Genomic DNA, 15,801 nt, shown 5'->3' with positions numbered 1-15,801 from the left:
CCTCCACACACATGGTTTTATACACTTATGAAAATAGAGAGGCATACATTTCTGTGGTTTTGTTTTTTTAATACATACTTGATCTACTTGATTGCCCTATGAGAGAGAGACCAGATCAAGAAAATGACTCCAAAGGAAGACTAGAACTATAAATTATTGACATAAGCTATAGTAGCAGAATCCTGCAAGGTAAAATATTTTACCTTTCCTCCCTTTATAACCTTCTGAGTCAAGGATGGCCTCCTGCAGCACTCTGGTGGACAAAGTGGGGCATGGAGGGACCGTGCATGGCCCCCATATGCAACCCATCTTCAGTAGCAGAGGGACTGCGGGCCAGTCCTTTGCTATTTCCAGGCTAGCTCAGTGGGGCAGATCTAAGCACCCTGTGGGCCGGATCTAGACCATGGGATTGGAGCAGGGGTGGTATGCTACCGGTTTGGCCCGGTTCAATAGAACCGGTAGCTCTGAAGAGCAGCAGACACTGAACCGGTTTGGTGTCTGCTGCTCTGTTTGGCCTAGCCACCCTCCTGAGCTCTTGGTTGTCCTTTATTTCCTGCTTTTTCAACCTCAGCTGCTTTGCGCAGCACAGCTGAGGTTGAAAAAGTAGGAAAGAAGAGGATTTTCAAACACTGTGCACCCACGTGCAGCGCTTGTCAGCTGTCCAGGAGGCACAGCTGAGGTTTTTAGGCAATGGTCTATACAAGCGTGCAAAATGCACTCTCAACGGGGTGGGATTCTACCTGCTGGAGAACCAGCAAATCGTGCCAGTGGCTGGCCCCTCCCTGCCTACTCACTCCTTACCTGGCATGCGCGCCATCAAACTTGCCTGCTAAGTTGCTATTTCCCACCACCACCATCAGCTGTTCTGCTGTGCTGGGAGATTTAGATTAGCTAGAAAGCAGGATATAGTTCGATTTCTTGGTTTCCAGCTAATCTAAAAGCAGAGCTGAGCCTGAAGCTTCTATTATTCAGTGCAGACTCAGATAGCAGAAAGATAGATCTCTGAATGAATCTGTGATTCTGTGAGCAACTCAATCTGCCTGCCTGCTTTGCCTGATTTAGGGTAAAAGTTGCTCTTTTTTTAATAAAAAAAATTCAATATTTACATAAATATTTATATTTACATACAAGCCATGCCCAGCCAATCACATGGCCACCAAGCCATGCCCAGTCAGCAAGCCACACCCAGCCAGTCACATGACCATCAAGACACATCCACATATTAGGCCACACCCACAGAACCAGTTGTTAAGAAATTTGAATCCCACCCCTGGACTTGAGTTTGACACCCCTGCTCTAGACACTCGATAAAACTACGGGAAAATTTAAGGGAAAGCTTCAGTCTTTCAGATACAATATTTTCACAAGCTGCATAAGAAAAGCTATATTCATTTATAGAAATGGATATAGAACTATTTTCAGGATCAGTATTTTGTTTGTGAAATAGGATGTAGTAAAATCTATTTATATTTTTCTTTGATGCACAATCAAAATGAACATTTTAGTTAGGTTTTAGTTTTTATGTATCAATCTCAGAGTCCTGTACAATAATATGAACAACTGTTTTGGGGACAAGAGAGGGGAATATACAGAACAGACAGGGGATGTGAGATTTTTATTCACACACATACATACAAACTCACATTCAGTAGATTTTGCAAATATCAAATTATCAACTCAAAACATTGGATACATACATGCAGTGGTGGGATTCAAATAATTTAACAACTGGTTTTCTGCCCTAATGATTTCCTCTAACAACCAGTTCACCAAACTGCTCAGAAAGTTAACAACCGGTTTTCCTGAAATGGTGCAAACTGGTTGAATCCCACCACTGCATACACGGAGATATTCTATTAAAATTACAAACTAGCACAGGTCAAAGTGCCACTGCTGGTGACTAAAACAAAACCACCCTTTACATCTACAATTAGGCTTTATCTCCACGGGGCAACTACTAATCCTATGGAGCTGTGTGAGATACAGTCTGGAACGCAAATCCCTCCCTAGGGATTAAGGTGCTCCAAGCTTTTCTCCGCCACCCATGTGCCACTTCATCCCCCCTCTCTGCTTTAACCATCTATTTGTGTCATGCTTCTCCCAAGAGGGCAGAGATTCTAAAGGGATTCATTTTTTAAAAGTCGAAGAAAGCTATTTATAAAAGCTGTTTTCTGTAGCTGGAAAAATCTTTTGCATAGGTACCTGGCATTATGCCCAAAGCATAAAAATGCCCTTTGGGGGGCCTTTTTGAGCAGATTAATTAATTGCATCGTAATTCAAATTTGATGAAACAATGTGATTGTACTTGCTTTAATGAATCTCTACCTTTCTGCTGGCTTTTGCAGTGGTGTGATCACCCTTGTTCATGAAGAAGCAGGTGGGGATTTCAGTATTGATGCAAAATTAATTACCTGTACAGCTCTCTGCTGTCAAGTCATTCAGCATATCTGTTGCTGGACAAGAAATCTGTCTGTCTTACTGCTTTGTCAGAGATAAACTGTCCATCTATCACCACAACAAACTCCCTGGCTGCAGAGACTGTAGAAAATGAAGAGTTGGACTCACAATGATTGATGATACTGTCACCTATACTACAAGACAGCGCTGCTAAGTGGGACTGAGAGTCTTTTCTCATTATACAAGATGAAAATGGATGCCCTTGAATAGGTAGAATAATGTAACCCTATTCCTCTTGGCAGAAGGAAGGGGAAGGGGAAAGGAAAACCAAATATCCCCCAAAGAATGTTGGCAATAGCTACTAATCTAGTTCCTGTCAGAATTAGAACTGCTTTGTATTATAACCAGGTAAGATTTCCAGCATAAATGTTGAATAAAGCTGAATAATACAATAGTTGTTTATTTTTAGAGGAATATTTGATAAACAGAATACCCTTAAATAATTAGGGAACAGACTTTGCACTTCAGTAATCCTGAATGTATCATATAATGATGTGCATCCTAAAACTGTATCAGAGGAACTTTTGACCTGGGAAACCTAGACTGTACTCAGATTTTTGCTTCTCGTCCCACTTGGTTGAACATTCTGCCTAATGAAACAAAGTTGGATTCTAAATTGTGACATTTTAGTAAACCTTAGAAAATTTCCACAATGATGATAGTGCTTTTCAAGCATATGGAAAAGAGCAAAGATGAATGTGTTTCAAAATAAACTATAGTCATATACTAGGTGCTGAATGTACTGGATAACACATGTAGTAAGTGAACATGTTGGTTATTTATTTACATGTAAATGGTCTATTTTAATATTTTTATTAAATGTGTGTAGCTTTGCTTCTCAACTTCAGGAACAATGAATGAAGCATACAGAAATTAGGCAGACTTGAAGAGAAAACTGATAGTATTTTATATTCTTGTCAAAAACATTTCTCTCCAGATTCTGATCTGGAGTGAGAGCATGTCATTTGGAATATTTTCTTGTTTCTCTTTGTCTAGAGCAAAAAAGAGGAATTCACTTAATATTAACAAGGTAATATTTATTCTTACCAGGGCCCCTTGTCACCAGTAGCCACTGCATTATGGATGGTAAGAGGCCAGATAAGGTTCAAACCTGGCTGCTGGAACAAGAGCTTTGTGACTATACAGCTGAATGAAATTCTCTAGGAAAAGGGCTAATAGTCTACAATGTCAATTTATGCTTAACTGAGAGCATGTGGCTAGATGGGGGAATGGGATTTTGCTTGTGTGTAATGTGTCTGTATCAGCAAAAGCCCAGCAAACTATGAGCTCCAATTAGTCTCCAGTGCCATCCACATAATTTATTTACCTAAACACCATCTGGCAAAGAGCAAAGAAGTCGCAGAAAGGCATGTCCATAAATACACAGACAAATTTGCAGCTGGCTGGTTGCCCGCATTTCAGCAGCCTCAGCTAAGCTAGTAGTCCAGCTGGCTGTCAATACAACTCACCTGCAATACGATAGGGAGCTGTTCAGGAGGATTGCGGTTTTCCACTCCCATTGTTAGCCAGACTTGAAAAGCCGTAAGCTGTTCAGCAAAGAATGGGCTGTGCTGTGGAGAAAACAACAGGACAGGAATCAAATTAAACTGCTTGCCAACAAATATACAGGTAATCCTCGAGTTACAACAGTTCATTTAGTGACCGTTCAAAGCAGGAGTGGGTTCTGTGGGCGTGGCTAGGTGGGTATGGTCATGTGACTGGGTGGGAGTGGCTTTTTTTGCAGCATTCCCCTACCCCATTTTGGGGGCCTTCTTCTGGGCCTCAGGGAAGCCTCCTGGGGGGTGTTTTTGCTCCCAGAAGGCTTCCCTGCAGCCCAGGAAGGAAAAAAAATGGAGCCTGGGGGGCACGCAACAACCACTCACGCTCCATTTGGAGGCCTTCTGGGCCTCAGGGAAGCCTCCTGGGTTTTTTTTTTCCTCACAGGAACCTTCCCTGGGCCCAGAAAGGCAAAAAATGGAGGGAGGGGGGCGCAGCACTCCCCCCACGCACCCTCCCTCCATTTTTTGCCTTCCTGGGCCTCAGGGAACCTTCCTGGGTGTAGCAGTAAGACAGCTAGTGGAATCCCGGCACAGCTGATGGTAGGAACAGCTGATCGTTGGGAGGGGAAAAAAAGAAATATCTTAAGGAGTGACTGGGCAGGGAAGAACTCAGTCAGCCATGTCAGGCATGAGCGGGATGTTGCGCATGCGCAACAAGGATTGACTGGGCGGGGAGGGATGGGCTGAGAGGGGCGGGGCCAGACAGGGCCACGATTTGCCAGTTCTCCAAATTGCGCAGAATCATAACTGGTTCTATAGAACTGGTCTGAACCAGTAGAATCCCACCCCGGTTCAAAGTTACAAAGGCACACCATTTGCAGCATCTCCATCCATGGTCACATGATCAAAATTCAGATATTTGGCAACTGACTCATATTTATGCAGGTTGCAGTGCTTTGGAGTCATGTGATCAGTTTGTGTGACCTGACAAGCAAAGTCAACAGGGAAACCAGATTCACTTTAACAACTGCAGTGATTCACTTCACAACTGTGGCAAGGAAGGTCATAAAATGGGGCAAAATTCACTTAACAAATGTGTGACTTAGCAACAGAAATTTTGGGTTCAATTATGGTTGTAAGCAAGGCTTACCTGCTTTCCGAAATCCACATTTTGTTTAAATATAACATATTTAAAAATAATCTCTTTAAAAGTTACCTCAATATAGCATCACTCAAAAAAATTTCAATGTAAATTTTTTAAGGATTGCTGGGACTAATTGCTGAGATTTTAAATGATTTAACTAGCAAGGAAAGTAGAGACAATTGGAAAACACTGGTTAATCTAAGCAAAATTTATGCTAAGACAAGCAGTTAAATTTGCAAAGTTACAAATTTATTTCTTTTTTTAAGTGCATTTTTCATGCATGGGATAGTTTTTGCTGAGTTGAAAGTAAAAATGATTCAGCAATAATGAAACCATCCAGTTGTGGATGCCTGATTTCAGCATGGGCAGGCGCTCACCTGCAAAATGTACACCTTCCCAATTTTGTTTTATTTTTAAATCCATTTTTAATTATAGTGAGACAAATTATATCTCCCAAAAGGCAAGGAAGCTTTTGATTATTTTCTTACTAATGAAAAGCGTCCAGAGTTTTCCTAATCTAATTTGATTCTAATTTATTGTATAGAAATATATGCCATTGGTTTACAATAACCTGTGTAATGTGCTTTCCTAAATTATGTGATCCTAAGGAGATCTGAAGTTCTTTCTTGGGAACCTAGAAGTTCTGAAGTTCTTCCTTGGGAACTTACTGCAGCCTATCAATGGATGGAAATAAAACTGAATGGCAGCTATGATTTTATTTATCTACTAATGTGCATTATATTTGCATTATTTTAATTTTTTTCAAGTTGTTTATCAGGCCATGCTTTTCCAAGCAGCGTAAAACACTGAAATCTTTTTTTATAATTTAGAATACAACAAAACGTCTACAGTAATACGTTTATAATTCATTAAATGAAAATGCACTAAATCTTATAAACCAGTTGCCATGAACAGCAGAGTAGTATTTCATGAGGTATCTATATCAACAGTCTCTAAAACCATAATGAGTAAAATGATCAAAAATATTTCCATGTTCATTTAAAGGATTGCAGTAATGTTAATCCTCTAATGTCCAGGAAGGAGAGTCAAATCTATCAATCACTGCATTCACAAAACAATCCCCTTAATCCATCTGATGGAGATTCTTAACACAGGGGTCCCCAACCCCCGGTCCATGAACCGGTACCAGGCCGCAGCATGCCAGAAACTGGGCCGCACAAACAAGCGAAGCTCCATCCACGGGATGCAGGCATCACATGAAACCACACCCCCTCCAGTCCACGGGAAAACCTCTCTCCACAGAACCAGTCCAAGGTGCCCAAAAGGTTGGAGGTTGCTGTCTTAGCAAGCGGTGAAAAGAATGCTGTGTTACAATTATTTATACAGCCAGAGAGATTGTCTGAAACATCATGTGAAATCTAAAATATACATCACAAAGGCAACTATCATAGAACATAACTTAATGTAACAATGGGAAATCAACAGCATTAGTTTTAGACATAGGACTCATGGAAAAGTTAATAAAAGCAAATTCAAATTGTGTCTTCATTTCTGGATTCACAAAATGATTACTGAATCTGGTTATTGAATAGGACAAGAAATACTATATAAGTACATTTCAGTTCCCAAACTTATGGGAATATATATCTCCAATTTGGTTTGGTACTGCAAGCCATAGCCTTAAAAAGAGAGTAATAGATCTTGACTACTATCGGGAAGTAAAATTGCCCTTTTATTTAGATCCAGGAAAGCAGAGCTACATTTAAAGGCAAAGGAGAGAATTGCACAATAGATTATTGGAGACAATTGGACAGTGATAGAAAAATTTTGGCCATACCAGAATGCAAGTATTGGTAAAAGGAGGGTTGGGAACAATTGAAAGCTGGAGAGGTATTGAGTCTAAACTTCATATCTTTTGTTGTATTGGGAATCTCCTATAATAGGGGTATCAAATTCAAGGCCCAGGGCTGGATCCAGGCCACAGGGTTTTTACATCCGGCCCATGGGGCTGGCCTGGAACTATCAAAGGACCAGCCTGCAGTGCCTCTGACATGGGCTGCATGCACCACCCTGCACCTCATTTTTACCCTCCATGGCCTCCTTTAACACTCTGCTGGCTGAAAACAGCCTGAAAAACAGCCCAAAAATGAGCTTAAAATGGGCCAAAGGACAGCCCGAAAAATGAGCCATAAATGGTCCTGAAAACTGCCTGAAAAACAGGCCAAAAAAGGCCTGAAAAAGCATCCGAAAATGCCCAGCAGAGTATTGCAGGAGGTCGTGGAGGGTGAAAATGAGGCACAGGGGGCCCACATGCAGACTCTCCATACCCCATCTACCCTGCATCCCTGCTGGCCCACAGAGAACTACAATGCTGATCTGGCCTTCCAGTTTGACACCCCTGTCCTATAACTAAAGCTATCTTTTCATGTGATAGGCCTTCATAGTGGTACAAGGAATGATATACGTACTTTACATTAGTTGTGTTATGTTCTGCTATTCTGATATATTGTAATAGTAGATGGGAAGGACCTTGGGAGATGGGGTGAAGAGAGGTTGCTTAGGGAATGGTCAGATAAGAGACAGTACAGCCCGTAGCTATATAGCAGGAAGGGCAAGGGGCTCAAAAGGAAGGGGTCAATGGGAGAATTGTACTTTCAGACTTGCAAAATTCTATTAATGTAGCTTTACACTAAAGCAGAATTAGTTTATCTGATCATGTTTCTTGTTAAGTCTACCTGATAAGGCTGAAAAATACGACAGTTCATTGAGTTCTAAACATTAGGATTGGACATCTAACATAATGACCATGGCTGCATGTAGTAATTTAACCTGGCTATCTTCCTGCCACTTGTTTTTAATCAACAGGTAGCAGAATTAGAATAAAAATATAACTGCTGGATTTGTAGGCGAACACCCCTCCATTTATAAGGAAGAGGGAGAGGAGAACTGGGCCACATGAGTGATGGGCTGTTGCACATGCATGTGCAGCTCGACTCATGCAAATTGTGGGTTGGCACACATGTGTGCATCTCGACTTGCACAAATAGAGCTGCGAGTGTGTGCGCTGGCCCTCAGCTTGCACGAGTCAAGCTGTGTGTGTGCACTGGCCCACCACTCATGCAGCCCGGTTGCAAATAGGCTATGGCCTAGTAATGGGCTGCAGCCCAGAGATTGGGGAGACCTCTGCATACATTGGATGCATTCCTGAACAGTGCCCATTTTCAAAAGTTATTTTATATTAAATCACAGAACCTGGAAAGGAAAGGGGAAAGAGTGCTAAAAATCTGGCTACTAAAAGTGGTGCAGCATGGACTTTTGCTATGGTTTGTCCCTCACATCTGTCATGGCTGAAAAAGGGTCTCTGATGTAAGTGAATAGAAATAATAAAGTTTTGCCAACTATAACTAAGCTGATGTCTCCTGTACATTTCATTTTTGAAATCCAGTGATTGGTAGCCACAGCCACCAACAAAAGGCATTGGGAATATGGAGGTTTAGTGGAATGGTTTCCAAATCCAGTGATTATGTGCTGGATGTTTTATTTTTATTTTTAACCTTTGTTGCACCATTCTGTAAGCCACTTAAAGCCCCTGATAATTAGTGGCATAGACGCCTTAGTAAGTAAGTAAATTAATAAATAACAGGTGGCTGCTTCAAGTAATACATGTTAATGGACTACTATGACTAAATTGCTTTTGACAAATGGAAAGTTCCCATGCCAACAGCAGTGCTATGTTTGGCAGTGACTTGAAAATTCTTTGCACAATGAATGAATCATTCTGTGCTTCCTTTTATAAAGATATTACATGCCTAACATGTAGGGTGCACTTAATTCAGCAAGGAAATAATTGGTTTTCAGACAGAAGAAGAGTTGATGATCATGATGTATTGCTAAGAAGGCAGGAAAATAGACTTGCCTTCCCTAATGGGTCACAAAATCGTTTCCCCCTCCTTAGTACAGTTACTAGAGGATAATTGCAATGCCATCTATTAGCAGCAGTAAACATTGCCCTCCTCTTTCCAGTAATTTTATGAGTTTAGGTGCAGATCCACAGTCTCTGAAAACATGGTTGTCTAAAACTTAATAGGAAGTCCACTACACATTTTTACTTGTAAAAACCAGTTACTTAAAAATAATAATAGGCTACTTAATCTTACTAAAAATTGTCTGAAGGAGTGTTTCCAGTGTCCTCAGAAATCTGTTTCTTGACAAACTGAAGGTATTTTACAAAGGCAATTTCCTTCTAGTGTTAAGCAGAATAGTATGAACAATTTCGGACTTTTCCCCATTTTTTTCATTTATTTTTCCATGCATTGGCCCCATAAAAAATATTTAGGGCACGCTTTCCCCATTAAAATATTTTCAATTGAATTGGAGTGGCTATAAAGAGCTGTCAGAATTCATTCAAGATACCTTTTAAAAAGGAAAATGGATTAGGGTTTTTTTTCCCCCCATTTTGTTTTCTGAAACAAAATGACAGGCTGTTCATTTTTAGATGACAGTCAAATAAAGTCATACCCTCCCCACCTTTTATCAGATGCAATTAGCAAATCCATATAGAAGGACTTAGCCTAGAATAGCAGATTGGGAATAGGAAACCCATCTGGTCTCTACATTTTTAACTTTTTGGTGCAAAGCCAAGAATTTACCATTGTTCCCAACTTTTTAGAATTCATAGGCATTGTTTAGTTTCAAATTCCTTTCTCGCATGCTTTTCTATTATTTGTAAACTATGACATATATTATGGTATTATACTAGATGTGTATGGCATTCTACCTTGCTTTAATTTGTATAACATCTAAAGTCAATTAGCTCTAAGGCAGTTAAAAAAGTACTCTGGGTAGCCATTAAATATTGCTTTTTTCTTACTGGGAAATATTTAAATGGTACATTCCTGGAAACTTGAAATGATACAGCTGATGACCTCTAATATTCAGTGTATTCCTATCCATATTCTACTTATAAATCTATAGTCATAAATGCCAGCAATCTGACCTTTCTACTATTTAGTTCTGATACAATAGACAGTTTATTTGCTGCTAATTGGTCAATGATAAATTGACCCTATTTTATGCACTGTCATTTATTCCTCATCATCCAATTTCCATTGTCCAATTTGTCCACTTTCAATTCAAAAACAACTGCTAGGCAGGTAGAATATTCAACTACACGTAATCTTGGAAATCAGTATCAAAGACACATTCTATCCAACAATTTGGTATAATATGTGAAAGAAGCCACTAAGTGCAGAAGTTTCTGAAACTGAGGAACAGAGAATATAAAAGAAAATAAAGAATGTAATCGAATCATTGAAAGAGCAGTACAAAATGGCAAGCTCCATGTGATCAGGTAGTATTAAAAAGGTTAGAACACTGACTGAACGAGCCCAAATTAATTCATTTGGATTCTGCTTCTGAATGCAAATGAGGTGACACCGACATTGCCTAGATGTCTTCTTGCCTTTAACTTTCTATCTACATCACACTGCAATATCTTTCTTGCTCAAATTTATTGTAGCAAAAGGAGAGGGAAAACTAATGTTCACATCTCATGCTTGGAAATTTCTTCAGAGTAATGAGGAAGCACAGTAATGGTTGTATATAGATTTCCTGCAATGGAAAAAACTTTTCTGGAAACAGAGGGAATGGTGTTGAGTTTATCTGAACATTAACATCAATGTCTATAGCTCTCTTCATCTTTAGAAAATATTTAGCCAGTTTGGTCCGGGGGCTAAGACACCAGGCTAGAAAGAAAGAGACTGAGTTGTGAGTTCAAGTCCTGCCTTAACCATGAAAGTCAATTGTGTTACCTTAGCTAGTCACTCTCTCAGACCAATCCACCTCACAGGGTGGTGGTGGTGGTGGGGAAATAGAAGTAAGAAGGTGTGTTGGATATGTTTGCCACCTTGAATTATTTGTAAAAATAATAAAGGTGGGGGTGGATACATCTATATATCTATATATACCTATATATACCTCTATCTGTCTGTCTGTCTGTCTGTCTGTCTCTCTCTCTCTCTCTCTCTTTCCTTTATTATTTTATATGTAAAATAATATATATAAATTATATATAAATTATATACACACACACATGTATGTATATATGTACATATGTATGTATGTATGCATGCATGCACATTTAAATGATGTTAAAGTGTTTCTTCTTAACAGCGATATAGCTCTGGAATTACCTGGCTAGCTTCCTTTAACCCACAGGTGTCAAACTCAATTTCTTTGAAGGATGCATCAGGGTTCTGTTTGACCTTGGGGAGACAGGGTGGGCATTGCCAGGTGGGTGTGGCCATCTTGACGTCACTCGTGTTGGGGGTGCCTGTGATCGCCCGAGCGCTGTGCCAGTGAAAACGGGCTCACAAGCTCCATTTTTGCTGGCAGAGAGTTGTCCCATCTGAAAATGGAGCTCACAAGTGACCCTCCTGAGCTCTGTTTTTGCTGGCAGAGGCACTGCGGACCAGTTCTTCACTGTTTCCAGGGAGGCCTCACAGGCAAGATCTAAGGACCTTGAGTTTGACACCCTTGCTTTAACCCCATCTTTAGAGGAGTACTGGAAACCTTTATACTTTGGAAGACATTTTTTAATACTTCAATTAATTTTTTTTCTGCATTAGTTTAATGGTATCATCACTGTTCATTTTAGTATTCATTTTTAATGTTCATCAAATTTAGCATATTAATTTCATGTATTTTTAAAGCAGGATATAAATAAGTGTAAAAACAAAGTAGTTATGATTTGCAAATGACACATATTTGTATTATTTATAATATTTTCAGATTACTGAAATGTATCTGAAATAAAGTTAACTCTACTAAAATGTCTCTGAGTAACAGTGATCTCCCACTATTACTCCCACTATCCTATTTAAAATTATATTATCAGTTTGGAACTAAACCTAGAAATGAAACTTTTAAAGTTTTACTTTGTCTACTCTTCTACAAACTTTGTTTGATTTTAAAGTTCTGCTAAAGGGTAATCATTTAGACAATGCAATCATAAGAAACTAGATATGAATTAGTATGCAAAGCAGATTTTGAGCATGATCACAGAGCTGGAACATAGGAATTCCAATGGAAAAATATTAATTTTTTCTGAATAATATAATTGATACTAAATGTTTGATTGTTGATACATTACTCCAGATACGATTACCAAAGTGAGCAACTCCTCTTCTACAAAATGCTCAAAATGCAATGAACAGATTTTCTTCTTCATGGAATACCAATGTTCAAAATGCAACAATATTAGGAAATAATTCATACAGAATTCATCTTGAGATGTTTTTATTACATTTTACTAAACCATACATTGCCTCAAAATATATTGAACTATATACTGTAACAGTTGCAACAATTCTATTCACTTTATATTGGAAATGATATTTGATTGCTCTATATAAAATTGACATACAATCTGTATTATCTACAGTATTCTCTTCATGTATTGTTTATTACCTATAATTTGTCCTTACTGATTTTTAACTGTGTTACCCAAATAATTTTAAAATTCAATAGATACATATTTTAACTAGAGAGTGGGGATGAAATATTTCATAGTACTGTATGCTTTAATGGTATATTATTTTGTTTGATTAGCTGAGATTTGTTGGATATCTGCCCTTATTTTACTGCTTGAATTAGATTATTTACATTATTATGTAATATTATAATTACTATTTCAGGTAGTCTTCAGTTAACAATCATTTGATTAGCAACTGTTTATAAAGTTATGATGGCACTGAACAACCGATACTTACCCCTGATCCTCAAAGCTTGGTCAGCTCAGCAACCCTGCAGTCACATGAGCTGGGTGTTTGGCAACTGGCTCACACATATGACAGTTGCAATGTCCCATGGCAACATGCTCACCATTTGCAATCTTCCCTGCCTGCTTCCCACAAGCAAAGATCAATGGCAAAACTGACAGGGAAGACCACAGGTTGCTCTGCTAAGTCTCCTGCACCTTGCAGCACCTACCCAAAGCCTCAAAATGCTCTTCTCTTGCTGTGTTAGGCCCTCACACAGCTTTGAACCACGGGCAACAGCTACCCCAAACTCACTGCTCTTACATCATGCCAGTGCCTCACCTCTCCGCACCCCCTGCACCTGGCAGCAGCTACTCCAAGACTCATGGCACTTGCCTTGCACCTTCCTTTGCAGCAACCACTTACCTGCCTATCAGCCAGCCTAAATCCCAGCCTGTGACTTGCAACTTCCTGCCGGCTTCCCCACTGACTTTAGTTGGTGGAAGCCGGCAGAAAGTTGGAAGGAGGTCCTTGCTTAATGACAGCAACTGGAACTGCTGGGATTGCCATCTTTAATTATTAATGTGATCACGTGACATCCTGCTTCATAACCACATCTCTAAGTGATCAAAATTACAGTCCCAATTACCACAGTTAACCAAGAATGTATAATACCTCTGTGCTATCTATTTTACTATAGTTTTAAATCTGTACTAATATTAATATTATACTCTGTCTTTTTTTCTTGAAAATTATAAAATCTACCTTGTAAAAATACATAAAATTGGAACAAAATAAAAAGAGAGGATATAAGCACCCAAAATTCGGTTAGCAATACCAGATAACTTTTCCATCTCAGACTGGAGTTACACGCTTTTTTTGAAAAAAAAAAAATCTTTCATTCATATAAATCAGGGGTGTCAAACTTGATTTCATTGAGGGCCACATCAGGGTTGTGTTTGACCTAGGAGGCCCAGGGGTGTCCTCAAAACAACATTAGATAATGTTTCATTAACATGTTGAAACAAAAATAAACAGCTTGTTTCAAAGATCAATGAGAGTATGTATTTGTATTTATGTCTTTATTCCTACTACTGGTAGGAACACAGTCTACCTCCTGCTCCTTTCTGTTATTTCTTCTTTATAAAATTTTAGATTGCAAAACCTTCACAGATTATATCTCTATCCTTTGATTTTTATAAAACACTATGAATAATTCTGCGATTTTTATGCTGCTATGTATGAGTATGTTTATCATATTATATATAATTTCTGAAAGTATCCTGCGAGAATTTCCAACACTAAGAGATTTTTTTCTCATTCTTAAGAAGCAACACAAGGGATATAGTTAAAATTGCCTCTGTGCAATACATATGGACTATGCTGCATGCATCTTTCTTCGATTGGGTCAATGATTCATAGGTGTCATATGAAGGAATGGGTACAAAATTGCTTGATAAAGAATATGAGAATTTTGGAATTACTAGATTATCCTTCTTGATGTTGGCACTACCCAGAATTCGGAACTGTCAGCAATGGACATACTAGTTAAGGAATTCTGGAAGCTGAGGTCATCTACAGGTGGACAGCCATGTTTGAGTAACACAGGTGTGAGTTCAATAGTTTAGTAACTTACCCTAAATGCAGTCCCTTCCTCTATAATGGTAGGCAGCTGAGATAGGCATATATCCACAGCAAGATCCCATGCTTGCCTGGGAAAAGAGAAAAAGACAGGGGCATTTTCAAGATTTGGCAAAATTATATGCAACACCATCACCACACTTACAGCACATGTTAAGTACTTGTTTTGTGCTAGTAAAACAAGGGACACTTAGATTAGTTTTTTCCCAATTAGTATATACTATACTTAATAACTTAAAGCAGTTTATTATATCCAGGCTTTGAAACAAAACATAAAATCAGCACTGTAAATAACAAATTTACTGAAAATTCCATGGCACAAAAATGCTTAGGCCGTCTCAAATCATTAAAAAGATAAAAGATCAGAATCAAATGATTCTCTCTAGGGAGAGCATTTCAAAGTCTCATCTTTAGGACTAATCTGTTCACTAATGCAGTATCTTCCTCTTCTGGCATGATGTGGGTTTCTCTAAGGGGATGGAAGTTGATTTAAAAAAAATAAAGAATGGTTTATAAAATTTAGCAAACATAAATATTTCATGCAACATAGCCTGCTTACATTAGGAGACAGTCTTAAGTGAGATCTAGCTTTTATTTATCAAATTTGTATATACTCATCTTGCTATCTGAGTGACTCTGCACAGTGTACAAATAAGAAAAACCATAAAATCCATACAAAAATAGACAAAGTTAAAAAAGATCCCAAAATTAAAAAGATGGCGTGGGTGCCCTCAGACCACCAACTACCCCCAGGGTTGCATACCATTATTGGATTCCCATGCTAGTTGACAGAGCCAGTCTTAATGCTCTTCCAGAAGGCCGGCACCTCATGGGGCAAGATGCTTCAAAGTGCAGGGACAATAGAAGAAAAGGCTCCCTTCCTTGACCCTGCCAACTGATGAGTCTGTAACATGCCCTTCGTGTCTGACAAACTGGGAGAGATCAATGTAATTGGGATAAGACGGTTCCTCAGGTAACCTGGTCCTGTGCCATGAAGGACTTTAAAAATGATAACTGATATTTTGAATTTGGCCGATAAATAAACTGGCACTCAATACAGCTTAGGCAGCAGAGGCGTACATGTCCCTCCTCTCCATCAAGTAACATTCCAAATGTCTCTTGATCTCTTTCAGCTCCCTTAACTCCTCAGTCAACCACAGGGAGTGCTGGGAACAATGTGCTAAGAGAGGTTGGATAGGTGCAATCCTATCCAAGGCTTTAGCTGCCTCCCTATTCCAGGCAGTGTCCAAAGCCTCCAAGGATTGTGTAATAGGGCCTCAGGTACACCCCCCCCCAAAAAAAAATACCTTGGGAATCTTACAGGGTCCATTAGTCACTTGGG

General features: G+C 39.1%; 1 protein-coding gene across 3 annotated transcripts in view; it reads right to left on the bottom strand.

Annotated features, from left to right (window-relative positions):
* The window catches only part of RPTOR (regulatory associated protein of MTOR complex 1), a 376,730-nt gene that overhangs the window by 139,624 nt on the left and 221,305 nt on the right, over positions 1 to 15,801 (bottom strand). For all 3 annotated transcript variants that reach the window (XM_026701786.2, XM_026701785.2, XM_087924955.1), the window contains 2 exons: positions 14,455 to 14,530; positions 3,927 to 4,028 (listed from right to left, as the gene is read on the bottom strand). In XM_026701786.2, coding sequence (XP_026557571.1) covers positions 3,927 to 4,028; positions 14,455 to 14,530 — 178 coding nt within the window. The remainder of the gene's footprint in view (positions 1 to 3,926; positions 4,029 to 14,454; positions 14,531 to 15,801) is intronic.

This window comes from Pseudonaja textilis, chromosome 2, assembly GCF_049901715.1.
Source record: "Pseudonaja textilis isolate UNSWEBS1 chromosome 2, rPseTex1.2, whole genome shotgun sequence".
Classification (NCBI taxonomy): Eukaryota; Metazoa; Chordata; class Lepidosauria; order Squamata; family Elapidae; genus Pseudonaja; species Pseudonaja textilis.
This window is presented reverse-complemented; position numbering and strand designations above follow the sequence as displayed.